This window comes from Perna viridis, chromosome 6 (genome assembly GCF_037379345.1).
Source record: "Perna viridis isolate PV_CMFRI_1.1 ecotype Kerala chromosome 6, ASM3737934v1, whole genome shotgun sequence".
Classification (NCBI taxonomy): domain Eukaryota; kingdom Metazoa; phylum Mollusca; class Bivalvia; order Mytilida; family Mytilidae; genus Perna; species Perna viridis.
In genome coordinates, this window is record NC_142450.1 from 41,364,126 (window position 1) to 41,384,738 (window position 20,613).

The 20,613-nt window shown below is 32.4% G+C and overlaps 1 protein-coding gene across 2 annotated transcripts in view; it reads left to right on the top strand.

Moving 5' to 3' along the window:
- LOC148614993 (protein mono-ADP-ribosyltransferase PARP14-like) overlaps window positions 1-20,578 on the top strand; it is a 39,196-nt gene extending 18,618 nt beyond the window's left edge. The window contains exons 13-20 of one of the 2 annotated variants that reach the window (XM_088589582.1): window positions 1,147-1,317; window positions 3,052-3,117; window positions 4,192-4,365; window positions 7,837-8,258; window positions 8,920-9,340; window positions 14,543-14,691; window positions 15,958-16,135; window positions 16,895-20,578. In XM_088589582.1, the coding sequence (XP_088445708.1) occupies window positions 1,147-1,317; window positions 3,052-3,117; window positions 4,192-4,365; window positions 7,837-8,258; window positions 8,920-9,340; window positions 14,543-14,691; window positions 15,958-16,135; window positions 16,895-17,190 (1,877 nt within the window). In that variant the 3' untranslated portion in view covers window positions 17,191-20,578. The remainder of the gene's footprint in view (window positions 1-1,146; window positions 1,318-3,051; window positions 3,118-4,191; window positions 4,366-7,836; window positions 8,259-8,919; window positions 9,341-14,542; window positions 14,692-15,957; window positions 16,136-16,894) is intronic. The other variant, XR_015923813.1, reaches the window with a different exon arrangement.
- The last annotated feature ends 35 nt before the right edge of the window (window positions 20,579-20,613 follow it).

The following is a 20,613-nucleotide window of genomic DNA, read 5'->3' on the forward strand; positions in this document are numbered from 1 at the left end:
ATATATTCATGGCACCAAATTTTCCAACTGTATTTTAGAATTGACAATTTGCCATATATGGTAAGAGAGTGGTCAACCAAATGTTTTAAAGTACAAAATAGGTCACTATAAGCCTTACTGTAGGCAGTATTGAATTCCCTAGGCAATTCTTGTCCAACAATATCCCAAGTATAAGTGATCTCTATGAAATTGTACGACAAGGTTCCATACCACAAAATGAAGGCTGGCATTGGTTTTAAGGGTTGAACAATTTAGGATGTAAGGGCCAGAAGCAAGCATTTTTCTGATGTCCCAACAATTAACCTAAATAAGGCCACTTCAATACAGGTAAAGTTCTTATCCTGTATCAAACCAAATGCACTCTTGAACATTGCGTCCATACTTGCCCCAAATGTTCAGAGTTTGAATTGTGGTGTGGTCCTATCAAGCTATACTCTTGAAAACATTTTATTAGCATCTATTTTTATGATTTATTTAGTAAACATGCATGTCCAAGACAATTAGTACTTATGAATGGGAATAACTTTATCATGTTGTCTGTCTGTCTGTTCAAACAGATTTCTCAGCTTCCATCAGACAAAATGTTTTTTAATATTGGTATATATATGCATCCATGTTTTCAGCTAGGAGAATTATGTTTACATTACTCTACTTCTGAGGTTTTTGATACACAAATTTCCTGTTATCCTGGAGTACTTGCATTATCTTACTTATTTTTGACAAATGTGCAAATCACTGACAGCTTAAACAGATACCAAGGTATAAGAGCTATCTCTAGTTAACCTGCTAATATTTTTTTCTATTTTGAAGCCTTTAGGAATAGATCTTGTTCTCACTGCATCAAGTTCACAAGTCTTTTGAAATCTAAAATTTTCTTTAGTCTGTCATTAAATCTTAAATTTTGACACTCAAGGATTTTAGGACACTCCTGGATTTAACGAAAGTTTCAAATATTAATATTTCTTTTATGAAAGTCTGGCAGGAATATTTTTGCTTGAAATATTGATGTTAAAGAAATTTTCTGTTAAAACTTAGCTAGCTTCTGACTTCAATTTTAAGAATATGATAAAATAATTCATTGTGCATCAAAATATTCATTAAAGTATTATTTGGTTTAATCATTAAAAATGTTGATCATGTTTATAGGACGAGGAAGACCAGGAAGACCAGGTACCGCTAGGCCTAAAACATCCCATGCTAGAAAGTACACTGTCCAATTTGGAAAAATAGAGGTCAAGATTTACCAAGGGGACATAACCACGGCAAATGTTGATGTTGTGGTATATAGCAGTAATACACAATGTGACCTACGTCAAGGTTTGTGTAAAGTACTCTTAGTGATATTACTGTTTAGAACTCTTTTGCTTATAGCACTGGAAACCTCAGTAATTGTTAAAATATCTGAAGACAAAATTTAAAAATAACCAGAAATTGTAGGATTAAATGAGATGTAACAATTGTTTTAAGTTGGACATTATGAAACAAAACTAAATACACTCACATTTTTTTACTAATACTGTGTATAAGAGTTGAACTGTATTGTTTATTGGATACCAACTTTTGTGGTTATTCTATGTTTTATTTCAAATGCTCATATGAAAAAAACTTTAAATTGAATCATTGATTCCTTATTAAAATAAAATTTTCCAAACATTTAAACTGATACACATTAACAAATTTACCAAAGTTGGCAATATTATAGACAAATAATAAGTTAAAGAAAACTGGTGAACAGAAGTGTAGTGTTGTTATTTTCCATTTTGCCAAAAGCATTTAAATATTCTGACCTCAGTCACTCTAATACTTTAAACAGTGAAATGGAAATAAACACAAGTAATCTTGCCCCATTGGGGTTGAAAATATGTTTTCTGACCCCCAGAATTTCAACAATTAAAAATATTCAGACCCACAAACTTGTCAGCCTCCTCCCCCAAGTGAAATGATCGCCCCTTAATCTACGGAACTAGTTATGGGATGTGATAGGGTGGATTCTATGAACAAGCTGTTCTGTTTTTTTTTATATCCAAAAAATTTCCTCATAAGAGATAACATTGCGTTAATTACTTATTGAAAAGCTATTCACAATGTGGATTCGGCTGATAAGGAAGATCAGAAATGCTTGTTCTTCAATTCTTGATGTTTACGTCATTTACGTCTACTGCCATAGCCAATATACAACTACAAAATAATGTTGTTTCCAAAAATAATATTCGCTGTCAATATCAGCTGATCAGGGTCTGTTTGCAGGAGTAGCCTCCCTTTGCATGGAAAACACCGTCTAGAATGCCATTGTGACGTAAATTAGGTTTTCCGCCTGTGACTTCCGGGAAAAATGGCCGTCATCTTGTAATGTAAATACGGCATAGCAACATAATAAACGCTGTATATTTTTTTTAATTGCCGATCTACGGTCGTGGTATTGAGGTTGCCAATCTTGGCAAAACGCTCTGAGTTCGGGATTATGGAATTTATTTGCGTAAGGTCAGTCATTTTTGAGAAATTTCAAAATTTGATGTTGGCGGATGCAGGTGACCCAGAATATAGACTGACTGACAGTTTTTAAGCAATGTTTTATGGAAATAATATATATGAAATATAAGAGGACAGAAAACTACTTTCCATTAGTTTCTTTCCCTTGGTATTCTGAAATGAATTGAAAATGTTATGAACAGTTTTTTTTTTTTGCAGAAATCAGATCGCCTGGTTAGAATCAGGCAAAATGGGAAAATCTAAAACATGCAATAATCTGAAATTGTAACTGTCTTCTTTATTTGAAATGATTACATTTTTATTTGAGAACTTTTTGAATAAAAGATTAGAAAATTTTGGTTTTTGACACAGTTATCTTGCCTGAATTATTTGCAGTTTATTTCTATGAACTATTATTCATTTGACCTGTCAGACCAGAATGATGTAAAAATCTTGTTTTTATTCCTTGATTTTAATGGTACACATAGTGAAATTACATTGTCAATATGAGGGGTTATTTTCTCCCATGTTTCACCCACTGCCTATTTTTTACAGAGACTGATACTTAACATAATATTTCAGGTGCTGTGGCACAAGCTATTATGAAGAAAGGTGGAGAAAGTATCATAACAGAAGTGAACAAACAGAGTAAGCATTCAGTTGGATATGAAATTTTAATCTCATGATCAATAGATAGAATTCTAACTTATTTCGAATAAATCCATGCCTAAATAGTATAAATACATTTTGGACTGAATCTTAATAAACCTTTTCTCACACAATGTAATTGATCATAAAAAAAACAAGTAAAAATGGGCCGTATTGAATGTTGATTTAAAAGTTATGGTTCCTTTCAACACTGTCTCTAATTATTGAATACATGTATACTGTTATGAGAAAAAAAACATGTACTCATGTTACCTTTCCGGTATCCCTCAACCATTCTACTTTACCACTAATTATTCATAATTCAATTATTTATCTCTCAATTAACCATATCTGTTTCAAATTCTATTGTTCAGCACTATTAAATACATAACTCAATGCACAAGTCCTATTGCTCTTATTATTATCTTTATAACATAACATTTGTATAGCACGTTACCTAATTATACAATTACTCTATGCTTTACATGCTTACATAAAAAATACATATGCAATACATTTACCATACACATTGTATCAGTATATAAGAATGAATAGCATACATAAAAATATTGAGCAGATAAGAATAAAAAACTGCAATGAATAAAATGGAATCCAAAAATAAATTAGAATAATTGCTAAGCCTTCATAGTGCAATCATGTGAAACAACAGTGATTTCTTAAACGTACGAGACTGTTCTTTATTTAACTGCACTTGTGTTTGTTGACATATACTAACAGGATAATTTATTGGAAAGAGTGAATAACCAAAATATGTATGATTACAAGTGCCGAAGAAAACCAAGAACTTGTTATGCGCCCAAGTTAAATATTACTGCTTCCTTGGTACAAGTAATCATATTTTGGTTACTCCTAAACTGTTTAATGGATTTGACTGAAATTTATTAAACATTGCTTGTAGATTGAATGGTAATTTGTATTGATGGATGCTTGTGATGGGAGACAATTCAAATTAAAGGGTTTTATAGTTTTGAATGGTAATATTGATACTTGAATCACTCAGTGAGGTCACTCACAAGTTTAGTTATTTTTGTTTTGATCTTGATGTAATTTCAGAGGACAAAATGAAGAAGGATGGCTTTATTGTTACCACAGCAGGAAAGTTACCCTGCAGTAAACTGATCCATCTAGACATGCAAGAAACACAGATAGATCTAAAAACTAAAATATTCCAAGTTCTTAAAAAAACTGATGAACTTCACATGCAAACTATGGCATTACCTGCTCTGGGTAAGTATTCTTATATACAGTACCTGAACCGATCTTTGCAACAAACATTGCGATCGGTCATCGATCATCGATCAGTTTCTGGTCAGTCATCGATCCGTCAAACCGATCCATTAAACTGGTGATTGCATCACATGACCACAGAGCAATAAATGTATTTTACGTTTCTTGTTGTTTTCTTTGTCAAGTTTACACATATTTACATAATTTAATAGATTTAAACATTAATATATGCATTTATTGTACTTTTTTTAATTTTAAACAGATCTAACGTCATTTTACATAACAAAACTGCGATCAAATCAGTCATCAGTCATTGATCTGTCAATGGTCATCAATCCGTCAAATTGCACGGATCGGTTCAGGGACTGTACCTGTTATTTAATACTGCATACACTATTGTCCACTGTATTGTGCATTAGAATCGTCTTGCCATGAAAAAAGCACGAAAACATGTATTTGATGAATTTGAAAGCCGTGAAAAGTTTTCCGGTTGCTGAGGACTATTTTGTGTGTAAAATCTCCAACAGGCCTTTTTAAAATGTTGGCAGGTATGAGACTGGTGTATTATGGTATACCAGTGCATATCTATCCATCTGTTGTTTACACTTCAGAATGAAAATGCTGCCAAAATGTGTTGTGAATTCTCATGAATTGCTTCTTTCTATTGATGTGAGCTCCCTTTTTCATTTTTGGGTTTTCAAAACTTTATGTTATCCCAGGAACTTCCCTACTATTGTTACTGTACACTACACAACAATATAGCCCAAATGTTATGCATGCCCTTTATATCATTCAATACATCTTTTACAACCAGTTTATATGTTTCTGGCAATTATCCAGCTCAATAATATTCTGTTATTTCTGCAAATGAAATTAAGATCAAGTCTCATATCAACTGAAGATTTGAGGGACTCCTTTTTATCCTTGTAAGACAATTAGTAATGAATTTGCATTTAGAGAATTTAATTCTAGCAGTAATATGTCAAGAAACATTAAATGCGCTTAGCAAGTTCCATTTAGGACACTTATTTGTCAAAATCTTCATCCTATTATTTTATGATAAATAAACAGAAAGTGAAGAGCTGTGATTTTAACCAAGTAAAATTGGCAGGAAAATTTTAAAAGATAAAAAGTGCAGTTTTAGGAAATTAAGTTATTTATATTCTTAAACTGAAATTGGTTTTATATGAGTATAATTACAATGTAGGATAAATACTCTTGTTAAGATATTTTTCTTTGACCTCAAAGAAGCTCTTTCATGGAAGTGCAAGTCACCTGATCAGAATTCTGTTTTTTGATTGGCCAAATACTGATAACGTAGTGGCATTCGAAAATTGAAATTGCGTGCTATGTGTTATTTCCTGAGTGAATTGTAGAAAATTGTAAGTAAAAAAGAACAAAATTTAACTGTTTATGCTATCTTTTTTTTTAAAGATAGTACTTGTGTTACATGTAAATGCAAATTAACTTTTGGACTGGTTTAAACATTTTTGGAAAATGGTGAAATGGAACTAAGTTTTTAATGTGTGTGAAGTGAGGTACTGTTTGATTAATGATTACAATTTATACTTCATGAATCAGTGCATGTAGTAACAATTAACTTTCAGATTATACATCTTTGAAGAAAAACAGTTCGCAAATAAAATATGGGAAATGGAAATGTTTGATTACAGTTTTATTCACTTCATATAATCTTATTTTTAAAATTATAATGACTGTTCCTGCACAAAATCACCGTTTGGATTTTTGTTTAGTTAAAAAACATGGCCGCTGTTACTAAAAATGGAACATAGGGATCAGACAGCAGATTTTTGCATATATCTCCAAAATTGTTAGGTTCAGCAAAATTCTGACATAGAGTAAAAGTATTCAGCATGATGAGATCATCTGTGGTCAAATTTTGGTAAAAATCTGTTAACCCATGTTGGAGTTATTGCCCTTTTTGGACATTTTTTGCTGTTTTTGATGTTATTACTTTCAAAAATCTTCCACTCCAAAACTACTGTACAGAACTCAATGAAAGTTGGTACTTTTCTTTTTTAGGGTATCCTTAACAAACTGTTTGGATTTTTGATCGGTTAAGAAACATGGCCCCTGTTACTGAAAATAGAAGATAGATGTCGTACAGTAGATATTTGCATATATCTCCAAAACCGTTAGGTTTGGCCAATATCTTTCAGTTGCTGAAATATCCTTATTATAAGGCCTACAAAAGTCTCCAAGAGATCAAAGTTGTCAGACGACTCCATATAAAGGTTATTGCCCTTGAGAGGTGAAAAATGACTTTTTTTTAGTTTCAGCCTATATCTTGAAAACTATGATAAATAGAATGAAACTTTCAGTTGCTGAAATGATTCTTATTATAAGGCCTACACAAGTCTTCAGGGATGAAAGTTGTCAGAAGACTCCATATAAAAGTTATTGCCCTTGAAAGATTACCCTTGTTTTTTACAGTTTTCAGTCAATATCTTGAAAACTTTAATAGATAGAATGAAACTTTGGATTGATGAAATGATCCTCATGATAGTCCTACCAAAGCCTTCATGGAGTCAAAATTGTCTGACAACTACTTTTTAGAGTTTTTGCTCTTGAAAGGCAAAAATTGAACCAGGTGAGTGATTCCGGCTCCTGGGAGCCTCTTGTTTTTTCCAATTTTAATGTTTCTTTTTTTATTGTGTTCCTTATTTATGATTTTATTTGTTTTGGACTGTTTTCAAGTTTTAGAGGTTCAAAGTTGGGCACTGCATATAAAGAAAATGTTTCGCTCCCCATGGATACTGTCCTATGACCTTTAAATTTGACCTGAAGGTTAAATCCTGGTTTTCAGTGACAAACTTGTGTCTTGGCTGTAACTTTTTTTGTCTTTTGATGCAGGCTTTTCATATTTGGCATGTGGGTAGTTCATGTAAGGATAATGTGTTGGGTACCATTGATTAAATAGCCAATGACCTTAAACTTTGACCTAAAGGTTAAATTACTATTTTTTGGTGACAAACTTGTGTTTTAGCTTGTGTGTAGATTGCTTAATCCGTCTTTTATATATGGCTTATTTGCCGTGTCACAACATATGACTGAACAATTTCATGACATATTTTCAAACTGTATGGCTTTACTGCATTAATGTGTAATACCTCTCCAATAGGTATTTAAAGGCTTTTTGTTTCTGTTGACCAAGATGTATGTACATGCTACAGGTAATAGTATAAAAACATGTTGTATTATAATTTTATACCAATGGATTTTCAATTCCATATAAAACTGAGTGCTAAATTTTATTTGTTACACAGAACAATTATGAACAATAAGTGGAATTGGTTCTCCCCATTGCTTGTGTCATTCATGTTAAATAAGGCATTATCCTTTTCAGGTAAAGATTTCTTGGAAACAAAAACGTTGTTGCTCTAACTTCAAATTTGCATTGCATTTGTGTTGATAAGTTGTCAATGACTTGATGTTTTACTTATTTTTTAGGGACAGCTAATGCCAACATGGATGTAGATTCAGTAGCCAGGGAAATGCTGGGTGTCATTGCCAATTTCCATCCGCAGCATGTCCAGGAAGTACATATTATTATATACCAGGGCACTATGGTAAAGTCATTCATTGATGCTACAGATAAACATAGACCTGATATTACCAGGGAGCCTAGCCAGTTTATAGATATACCTTCAAAACAGATGAAGTTTGGTCCGAACAGTGAAACCAGAATGAATAGAGAATGGAAGAAAGTAGAAATATCACAGCCACCATCTGAGTTCAAGGTTACAATAATTGCCAAGAACAAAGCCGATGTTGACCATGCGATTAAAACACTGAACAAACATATTGATGATGCCTTTGTAACTGAAGAAATCAAAGCAGGGAAAGTAGTCGGAGAACTAAAGAAGGAGCAGGTACAAAATGTATCTTTTAATACCTTGTTTACTTCAACCAATAATTGTAATGCAACATTAGCATCTAATGTGGAATTTCATTGGATAACGCCAAAAATTTCAGAGCATTAATTCCATGATTAACTGTCTTAAATTTTCAAACCACAGATTTTTGAATTGTTATTTTCATAATTATATTTGACAGTTGCATTTGAATGGAGATAACTGTATTGTATTTCAAAATTTATCGTTGTGAGTTAAAAATCAATGGTTTGAAATTTCTGTGTACTGGCTACACTTGTGCATTGCCAATAAATACAGTTTGTCACCATTAAACCACAATTGATGCCTCCAAATCTTCATATAAAATACAGTTATCTCCCAGTTCCAAAGTAGGAAAAATCTGACTGATATATATATTATTTGCAATGAGAAAAATTAATCATTTATCACAGAATTCTTAAATCATGTTTTTACACTTTTTGTTTTGTAAAAAGAAGGAGTATTTATAAATTTTAATTACCTTTAGAATAAACAAATAAGGACATTTCATTAAATCCAAAAGTTTAGAAATACATAATATTATTATGAGCTAAATGTGAAAATAATGAAGTAAAACATTTACAAGACTTTGTTACTGCTTATAGTTGGTCATACATCTCCTAAGTTTGGGTTTTTTTAGCTGGAAGAGTTAAAGCAAATAGCTTACATTGAAGGGGTTGAAATCAAACCAGATTCAAAGAGTGGAAAATTAGTATTGAAAGGCTTCTTAGTAAATTTAGCACTAGCACAAGGTAAAGCTAATAGTGTGATCGATGAAGCAGAACAAGGCAGACTAGCAGGGCTAAAGGCAAATGTAATGAAGGAAAGTGTTCAGTGGTATTTCATGAAGAAAAAAGACGGGAAGGATCAGTTAGTAGAATACCCAGTTGATATTAATATGCAACTTGAATCTGAGTATCAAGGAATGAAAAATCAAACTAAAATTACTGATAAAAAAGGGAAATCCTACATTATTGACTTTGGTGATATGGAGGAATATGCTGAAAGGGATAGGAATGATTATGTAGCTGTGCTGAGAAAATCAAAAATCATGGATAAAGGTATCTGTGCTATTCTCATATAATTGAAATAATTATAATTAGTAAATAATCATAAATAATTTTTTTTCTTCCGTTTTTTAGCAGATTTCGGCTATTCAAATCCGGATTTTACCGTTACAATTCTTTTTTTACTGTATATTTACTTATGATTTTACCAATTTCCCTTTGTTTGTTGACATAGTAAAATCATCTCTGATACTGTCATGAGTGCCAAAGAATGCCTAGATTCAATGAGAGAGCGGAACTGTTCCACACAAGAGTTAAATCTTCAAGCATTCTTGACATGAGTGATCAAATTTTGGTTATTCTTAATAAGCAATTGATTATCCTATTTATTACCCTATATAGCTTTCCTTCATTTTTTTCAGCATGAATTTTAAAATTCTGTGATAAGTGGATAAAGGTTACAACAAAATTACCAAACACTAATCTGTTTCATAATCAAGTCTAGTCCAAAATAAATCTGGCAAAATAGATATTACACCACCGCAGCAGCTGGTACCACAATGATCCTAACTTTGTACAGGCACTTCAATTGAAATTTTGGGTTAAATATAGGTTTTACGACAATAAACTTCACTCTTCCTAATCTCTGCTCTTACAAATACTGCAAACTTTTGTATGCTGTATACATGTTTCAAGAAATTACTTACCTGAACCAATCTGTGTAACAAACAGTTTCCAATCAGTCAGCAATCACTCAAACCAATCCATTAAACCGGTGATTGCATGACATGACCACAGAGTGGTCAATATATTTTAAGGTTTTTTCTTTGTCAAATTTACGTAAATACATAATGCAATAGATTAAAACATCAATTTATACTTCTATTTTACATTTGTTTTATTTTGAGCAGATCATCTGTCATTTTACATTACAAAATTGTGATCAGATTGGTCATCGGTCATCAAATATTGATCCGTCAGCGATCAATCAGATTAATCCGTCAAATTGTTGTGCAAATCAGTTCAAGGACTGTATCATCAGCAGCATTACAACCAAATATGAAGGACAGTCTTAATCTGAACTCAAATAGTATACAAATGACTTGCAAGCTATAATAAATGAAACAATGACATCCTTAATAGATTTTGATGAAAAATTGTATTAAGGCTGTGCCTGTTATTTGGATTGCAGGGAGGAAAGTTATTATGGCAGGCTAATTGTGATGGAAAATGTAAATAATTTGCTAATTGTCATTTCTATATTTGAAGAATTTGACTCTTTTCAATTTTAGTAACATAGGTTACATGTACTGACTGTTATGGTTTCTAACATGGCATGGCATGATCACTTTGTAAACAAAGAAGGTCTCTATTTGTTTGCACTTACACAACCATTGTAATGAACGGATCACTTTTCATTGTATTCATTGATAGTAATTGTTTACTAAATATAAAAGGAACAATGTCAATAATACTGGTACTCCTTAAGAAACGTCTCTATTCTATCATGATCTTAGTGTACTACATATGAAATTATCTAATGTTTGGGTAAAACTGGCTAGAGGCTGTATGACCTGTAAAATGATGGTTTCAGCCACAGATTTCGGCCAAGCATTGAAGGAGATGATAATGCTAGCAAATCAACATTGTAATGTCATTCACAAAGAATGAAATGTGTTTCAGAAGACTGTGATTTGTTGATATTATGTCCGACAATACCTTGGCAACCTAGCACAGCATTTCCACCATAAACGAATGACCTATATCTGTGTAACATGATGTGACATCATGACACAGTTTCATGGCTTTATTTTTTTGCTGTTTTTGATGTTGTTACTTTCAAAAATCATCTTCTCAGAAACTACTATACAGATTTTAATGAAAGTTGGCATTTTTAGGGTATCCTGCAAAAAATGAATGTTTGGATTGTTGATCAGTTAAAAAATATGGCCGCCATTACTTAAAATAGGACAGCAGATTTTTGCATATATCTCCAAAACCATTAGGTTTAGCCAATTCTGGCATGAGTACAAGTATTCAGCATGATGAGATCTACATGTATCTGTCAAATTTTGATGAAAATCTGTTGACCCATGTTAGAATTACTGCCCTTTTTGGATGTTTTTTGCTATTTTTTATGTTATTCCTTTCAAAAATCTTCTCAGAAACTACTATATAGAATTCAATGAAAGAGGATATTCTTGTTTTTTAGGGCTGGGTATCCTGCATAAAAGGATTGTTTGAATTTTGATTGGTTAAAAAACATGGCCATCATTACTAAAAATAAAATAAAGTGGTCAACCAGTAGTTTTGTGAATATATCTCACAAACCTTTAGGTTTAGCTAATAACTTTCAATTACTGAAATTATTCTTATTATACGGCCTACAAAAGTCTCCAAGGGATCAAAGTTGTCAGACGACACCATGTAAGAGTTATTGCCCTTACCAAAAGCAAATGAGCAACTCGGACTCCACTAAAAACTGGGAGCATGGACCAGGTGCATCGGTAGGGTAAGCGTCCTCTGCTTTTCTAGAAAAACCTGCCGAGTTGCTCATAAAAGGTCAAGTCCGGGGTAGACAAACGAGGAAAGGAAAGCTATGACCCGTTGAATAAATCAGTTTTCATGGTGCAGATGGATACATCATAATGATTCATGAGTTCATGATGACGACCATTAAATTTCTGAAGTGATGACTTCAATCTTGTAGCAACATAACCCTGTCCCAGAAGTCTATTTGTTAGAGTTCTAGCGCAATACCTCCATACACAGGTGCTGAAGGAATGTTGCCACAGATGAAAGGAAAGTTGACAATATTGAATGAAAAGTCATCACATTTGTTGTAAAGTTTGGTCAATAGTTTTCCCTTACCATCGATTTCTAAGTGTAGGTCAAGATATGAGGCCGACTTCACAGTGTCTGTAGTATCCTTTATCTCAAGTTCTTTGGGGTAGATGCGATGTATCAAATCCCTGAAATTAGGGTTGTTTAAAGATAATACGTCATCTATATAGTGGAAACTGAGATCAAAGGATCTAGCCAAACAATATTCTTTCTTTCAGATCAGATCAGCTATAAAGTCAGCCTCATAAGAGTGAAGGAATAGGTCAGCAAGTAAAGGAGCACAATTTGTTCCCTTTGGAATGCCGACCATTTTTTGAAAAACATGTCCACCACACTGGACAAATATGTTGTCCATTAAAAATTCCAGCATTTTGTAAATATCTTCCTCTGTATATATGGGAGATGATTTGGAATTAGTTCTTACAAAGTATGAGGAATCTCTACCAAGAACTATATATTTGTATCTAAGTGTACCATCTTTCTTTGAAAAAACAATAATGTATAATGTTTTTAAGTCGGGATTTTAACTGGGTATGGGGTATAGAAGTGTACAGTGTTGAAAAATTATAGATTTACACGCTATTATATTCAGATAATAGTTTTGAACTGATTGTCTCCAAAAGATCTTTCGAATTTTTCGGGATCCACATTGAATTAATACCACTATGTGAGTAACAAGTGTTGTGGTAGGACTGCAGACCCTCTTTGACAGTTGTAAGTATAGAAGTTAAAAGTTTTGAAAGAGGTTTGATGGTACATTTTGCAGATCCAGCTATGAAACCTGTTAGTATGGATTCTTGTGGAGTTTAGGAATCCAGTACATAGATGGTAAATCACAATCATCGTCCTTGGTAAAAAGACCAAAAGAAGATAGCACAGATTAATGGTTTTTCACAATCTCTTCTTTGGAGAATATGGTAGCAGTATAGGTCTTATCACTGCTATTATTTTCTACGTCTAACCTCTGATAATAAACATTGGATGTAAAACGTTTTGCAGACAAAAACAATGTTGTTTTGGGCTTTGTCTGCTGGTACGACAACATATTTGTCATGTATAGTAGACAATGTTTTTGCTACATTGGGGTCTTTGAAAACCGATGTAGCCTTGGCACTCATTGACCTACTTAAAACTTTCATTCGTTTTAAAATTAAAGACCTCACGGCCTTTAACCACTCTGACAGAAAACAATGTCTTCTTGTTCTCGTTTTATCCATTTTCTTGCATAGTCCTCGACAGCATCCATAAGAACTTTAAAGTTTGAATTCCAATTTATGGAGCATAGTTCACGGTACTTGGGACCTTTAGAAAGGATATTGCGCAGAGATTCGTTTTTTGATGATGGTTAATTCTCCCGTAACGATGTGACCAGAAGGACCATATTTGAATGGAGAGTTTTTGCAAGAACAGTTAGGTGGTTTAGCATTGAAGTCCTCAATCTCGAGGTTCTGCAATAGCCTTTTATAATTGAAAATTTTGGATGCAATGGGTGAAGTATAGGAATATGAAATAATTTGGTATGGATTTGTCTTTGAAATATGGAAGAAATTTTGTTGGTAACGTTTTTATGATGGAGGATGTTAACCAAATTAATTGCATCTATACCTTTGTTGACAAACGATAGTGGAAGAAATGATCGATTTTCTTCATCTTGACTTTTCACACAAACTGGTTTAAAGAGTCTCTGGAAACCAATATCCAAACTGATGGCAACAAGTCTGTATAATGATGAGATGGGGTCAGAAACAGGTGTGTCAAGACTTGTTTTTTAAAGGAAGTGTAGTAGAGTGAGAGGTATATAATAAAGTTTGGTTCTAATGTGATGAAGTCCAAGAGGTTTTTTTTTTATGAAAGGAAGGAGACCATCTATGGATACATCATGTAATTTAGGTGACATATAGTGGTGATGGCCATGACTCCTTTCCTGCCTTGGATTTTTGTCAAATAAACTATGATAGATAGAACAAGACTTTTATTTGCTGAAAAGATTCTTATTATGAGGCCTACAAAAGTCCTCAAGGATCAAAGTTGTCAGATGACTCCATGTAAGAGTTATTGCCCTTGAAAGGCAAAAATTATGTTTTTAGCAGTTTTCAGCCATTATCTTGAAAACTATATAGATAGAATGAAACTTTCAGTTGATGAAATGATCCTTATGATAAGTTCTACAAAATTCTTCATGGAGTCAGAACTCCTTGTTAGAGTTATTGCCCTTGAAAGGCAAAATATTAACCAGTTCAGCGATTCAGGCTCCTGGGAGCCTCTTGGTTGTCATGTTAGAAAAGAAATAATTCCTGGATGCTGGCACTTGAAAAATAATGACAAAATAGTGTGCACCCATGTTAAAATAAGCATATAGCCCAGCATCCAGCAATTACATTGTATTTATTAATTTTATACATATGTTTTCAGACAATCCTTTTACCTTGCCTGAAACATGGGATGCTATGGATGACACAGAGTATTACAGACCAGTTGTACTGAAATCTGGGACCAAGGAATACCAAGATGTTGAGAAGAAGTTCCTTTCCAGTGTTGGTAGCAGAAGGAGTGTAATTGAGGTAAGCATGACATATTTTAATATCACTTGTAAAATTATGATGATATGATATAGGGTTGTTTCTTGGTTGATACATTAAAAGGAGATGTTGTACACAATTTTCATTTTTGTATTATACACCCCACTTTGGAAGTGCCAGTATATACAGATGGAGGTGTCCTTCCGTCCATTCGTCCCTCTGTCTGTACTTACTTCCATTAATTACGCAGAGGGGAACTATTTCTTATCCGTTACTCCTACACCACTAAATGGAATTAGATGAAACTTTGGCAGAATCTGTTCCCATTGTGCACCTCTTATTTTAGATTTTATTTGAATCAATTGGAGGTTTCTTATATCAAAACATGCACTTTGTCATTTATTGATATGAGGACAAGGAGGCCCATCTCTTATCCTTTACTCTCCCTATATATACCACTGAATGGAATTGAATGAAACTCTCACATTATCATTATTACATGCTCCATTTGTGCATTTTCTATTTTAGATGTTGATTAGAATCAATTTGGGGTTTCACATATCAAAACATAGACTAGAATAGGTGAACATGATATCGTTTTAACATATTCTGATTTGCACTTTCTAAATTTTGATCCAAATTAATACTGTAGTTAAAAAGGGCATGTCATCAAATGAGGGAGTGGAGGTATCAAGTTAGTGGACATTGCTCACAGTTTTTCTATTTTTTTTTTTTTATACAACCACAAAATGTATGCCCTTGTACATTGTTATCACTCTGTTGTTGTTTGCATCAATTAGCCTTTGTTTAACATTGCTCCTTTTGACATAGCAATGGGCCTTATGGTTTTTTGAGATTTTTGCACAACCCCCTTTTAAAAAAATAAGGGACTAAAAGGGGAAATAGATGTTATAAATAAAATTTATAGAAATTGTTTTTTGTAAAACTAATTTTGATGATTCTAATTTCAGTGTGTAACTTCTGAAATTTTTTTCAAGTTGTTTACAGAAAAAATACATATGTATATCTTAAACTTTTTTGGAGTTAAAGGGGTATGAAATTGGGCCAGGTAAAAAAAAGATTTCTTATTTTGGTCCAATTTTAAATTTTTTGAAGAATTTTTATGAAAATCCCTGCCTGCTTTTTGTCAATTACATTTCAGGTATCTCTTATGATCTTTGAGTTGTAATGGGCCAAAGTAGGATATGTCCCGTCAATCAACTTTTTAAATTTTTAATCTGGTTAAGCAGGATTACCTTGGGTCTCCTGTCTAAGTTCATAGTATAATTACAAACAGTTGATTTACAGATCTACAGAATCCAGAACAAAACTTTATATCAGCAGTTTATGGCTAAGAAAGTGTCAATTGATAGTATAAATCCTAAGGGACATCAGAACGAAAGGAAGTTATGGCATGGATTTGCTAAAGATGCCATGGACAGCATCAACAAGTTTGGCTTCAACAGGAGTTATTGTGGCAAAAATGGTAATATATTTACAATACTTATCAGGGGCGGGTCAAGGATTTTAAGAAGGGGAGGCATAATAACAAGAATCAGTATAAAAGGAAATCAGATTATGTCATGTTGAATAAATGAATATGATAAATTGGCATGTTCAATAAAATATTCAGCAGATTACAGTATTTTTTTCCTCTGAAAAAGGGGGTGTGAATGCCCATTAAGCCTTCACTTGCACCTATCCCTGCTTATGCCACTAGTTATCATCATACATGTATACACACTATTTTGTCTAAATATTTGTTTATTTTCTAAAAAGAATTTGGTAGAAGAACTATTACTACACTAATGTATAATAAGAAATTTCAAAACATTGATTTCTAAAATTTTGGAAAGTTCTCACATTGTTGATGAAATTGAAATACAGATTTTGATTCACCATTTAACTAATTATGAAGAAAGGGTTTTTGTCAGAAACAATATTCATAAAGGGCTCATAATTTTAAGCGGTCCAAAACTTCAAATTTACCATGCAAAGTTGAAGGGTCCAGGACTTTTTTTAGTTTCAAATCAATGGGCAATTAGAGAAAAATTTAAATTCCACAATAAAGTTTCAGTTAAAAGGATTGAAGGTTCAGGACCAACGTTATTATATCAAAGGTCAAAGGTCAGAAAGTTAGAGTGTTTGACCTTAGACCACTTATTTGAACCATTACTAGTATTTTACACTGACTAGCCATTAAAGGTCGGTTGAAAGATTTAACCACTGTATAATTTATTTGTAGCAACTGCATATGGAGATGGTGTATACTTTGCTAGAGATGCCAGTTATTCAGCAAACGATAGATACTCTGTTCCAGATAATGTTCATCACAAAAGAATGTACTGGGCTCAAGTACTGACAGGAGAATACACAACAGGAGGGTATGGTATGAGAATTCCTCCTCCAAAGCCTGTTCAGGGTGTTACACAAAGCCATATATTATATGATTCAGTAGTAGATGATGCTAACACTCCCAGTATGTTTATCATATTCCATGATGTTCAAGCCTACCCACAGTACATGATTGTGTTTACATAGTTTTCTTAAGATCATTTTATAAAAATAACTTTGCAGTTTTCTCCTTTTTAAGTGTGTTTAAGACAAGTTTGTATTTATTCAAGATACCTTTATATCTTATTTTTCTATTATAGTATTTTTAGTTAATTTTATATTTAAGGCCATTGTCATCACTTACTGTCATAACTTTTAATCATATATATAGCTTATTTACTTACGATGTTGCCAAAATTATCCTTAATGTTCTTGCATAAAAGTAAAGTCCATTAAACATGTACTGATCGTGCGGCAAATGTGACCTCCATGTGTATCACAAATGGTAAAATTACATATGATTTTTCAAAAATATTTCAAATAAATTTTGCCAAAAAGAAAAAAACTATGTAATATTCCTTATTTGGCTTTAAAAGCACTACACATTTTCAAACTGAAATCAGATAATTATTTGCATTATTTCTGCTGAAATGCTAAAAATGACAAGTTTATTTTTGCACTCATTTTTAGCTCACCTTAGCTCGTCTGTCGTCGTCCGTTATCGTGGTCTGTTGTAGTTAACAATTTTTCAAAACTCTTCTGTGAAACTACTTGACCAATTGGAATCAAACTTGGTATGAATGTTCCTTGGGGTATCCTGCATAGACCTTTTGTGGGGATTTTTGATCCATCAAACAACATAGCCGCCGTTACTAAAAATAGAACATAGGGGTCAGACAATAGTTTTTTGCAAATATCTCCAAAACGGTAAGGTTAAACCCAATTTTGACCAGGTAAAAGTGTTTAGCGTAATGAGATCTATTTGCGGTCAAATTTTCATTTTAATCTGTTAAGCCACGTTGGAGTTATTGCCCTTTTTCAACGTTTTTTGCTATTTTTTATGTTTTTTCTTTCAAATATCTTCTCCTCTTACACTACTTTACCAATTGGAACCAAACTTGGGATGAATGTTCCTTAGGGTATCTTGCATAGAACCGATATGGGATTTTTGATCTGTCGAAAAGCATAGCCGCCGTTACTAAAAATAGAACATAGGGTTCAGACAATATTTTTTTGCATATATCTTCAGAATGCTTAGGTTTAGCCCATTTTGAAAGAGGTAAAAGTGTTCAGCATGATGAGATCTATCTGCGGTCAAATTTTTATTTTAATTTATTAAGTTAAGCCATGTTGGAGTTATTGCCCTTTTTCAAAGGTTTTTGCTATTTTTTTAATGTTATTTCTTTCAAAAATCTTCTCCTCTGACACTAAAAACATGGCCACTGTTACTAAAAATAGACCATAGGGGTCAGACAGTAGTTTTTTGCATACTGGTATATCTCCAAAACCGTTAGGTTTAGCCAAATTCTTTCATTGCTGAAATGATCCTTATTGAGTTATTGCCCTTAATGGGAAAATGACAGATTTTTTTTTTTGTTTTTTTTTACAGTTTTCAGCCAATGTCCTGAAAACTATGATAGATTTAGACTTTCATTTTCTGAAATGATCCTTATGATAAGTCCTATCAAAGTTTTTTTGGGACAAAATTGTTGGACAACTTCTTGTTTAATTTATTGCCATTGAAAGGCAAAATTCAACCAGGTGAGCGATTCATGCTCCTGGGAGACTCTTGTTATTCGTGTCTTGACACCTTTGAAATTTGACATTGGCTGTTACTGCTTTAGGTTTGTTGGGGGCAATAATCTTACAAATGGTTGTGGCCTCTAAAAGTGTTTGTTTTAAATACTTCAAAAGTATAACATTACATGATTAGTAAAAGTTGCTGTTCAAATGATGTTTTAGATTTTGTTAGCTTGTGGTTTGATATTATATGGATCTTTACATTTTCTATATCGTAACACCTCAATAATTGTTTAGTATTTTACATTAATGGATTTCAAGTCTGCTTTTTTGTCTATTGTTTAGAAACAATTTAGATAATCAAGGTCTTTTACTTTCACATTCTGATTGCTTTGTTTTAAAAAATATCTGACTGTCACCAAGAAAAATAGAAAAATGATTGAGAAGTCCTGAGAAGGCTGGGAAGCAGAAAATTCAAGAGGATTTTGGTGGCATTTTCAAAGTTTGGTGTATAAACATTTTTCTCATCTCCACCAACACTAGACAGAATACCTAAGGCATATCTTTTATTACAACCTGTGTGTTATTAATTTGTGTAGTGTTAAGAAGAATGTGGAGGGGAAACTGTATATGATTGTTGTGTATTTGTGCAATTTTAATATTCATAGTCATATTCCAGAACCAGTTATTACTGGTGTAATTATTTTTTACCTGAGTTATACATAGATTTATGATTTATTTAATGTCTTAAGGAGGTAGACCTATGGTAAGGGAAGTAACTTTTTAAATCAGTAATGTGTTTGCATTGTAATTAACTTCATCACAGCCTGTTTCAGTTGAAACAGAATGAAATAAATCCAAGGTACTTAGATAAAGTTAAATGATATTTATTTTAAATGGTTTATACATGCATAATATTTATTTGTAAGAGCTATGCCCCTTACCCTAGGTCTAAATTCTTGAGCACTAAACATTTTATTAGTGGAAGGGGGGACTGGGATCTTTTTTAAAAAAAATATATAAATGTTCCAAATTAAGAAAAAAAAATTACTCATCCAATAACAATAATGAATCCCTGTTACTTAATTTACCTGACAGATTTTCAAATAAACATAATGATTTGTGCTGATATATTGATAAAAGATTTACCCTTGCATGAAAAACTGGTTTCTTTTTGACATCAAATCCCAGGCCCCCTCATGATAAAGATGGTCAGTACCTTATATGAAGTAAGAGGGAAAGCTGTCTATTTTTTGTTTTCACAAGAAAAGATCTTTTAGTTTAGCTTGTGGTTGTGTAGTTGGATTTTATATTTTATGCCTTTTTGTTTTTATACATTTGAAATCAATTTATTAAATGTGAGGCTTCAAATTTCTATTGTTAAATAAGAAAGGCAGGTCATCTTTATTTTGATTGATGTGTGTGTGTTGTCTAAATGTCCAATACACATTTTACAATTAGGAACATTGTTTTAACTAATACCATGGGAACATAGACAATAACTTGTTTTTACAAATTATGAAATGATGAAGGAAAATAATATTGACTTATTTTCTCAGTTCGTACAATTTGTGATATGAATGTGTTGTTGCATTTGCATTATTTTTTGTATTAGACTACATTTTCAAAAGGAGGAAGACAACGGGAACCAAATATGAAATACATGTACAGTACTTGTCAGCAACATTTTATCTCTGAAATATGTGATCTTATTTTACATCTGTGATATTTTTCTTATTTCTATATAACTTTTATTAGAATTTTATATATTTTTTTTCAAATATATCTCTATGAATACTTTTTTTATTTAAAACTTCTATATGTCTACATTTTGCATTAAAACTGTTTGTAAGGATGTATTGTTTTTGTTTTGTTTTCCCCCAAAAAAAC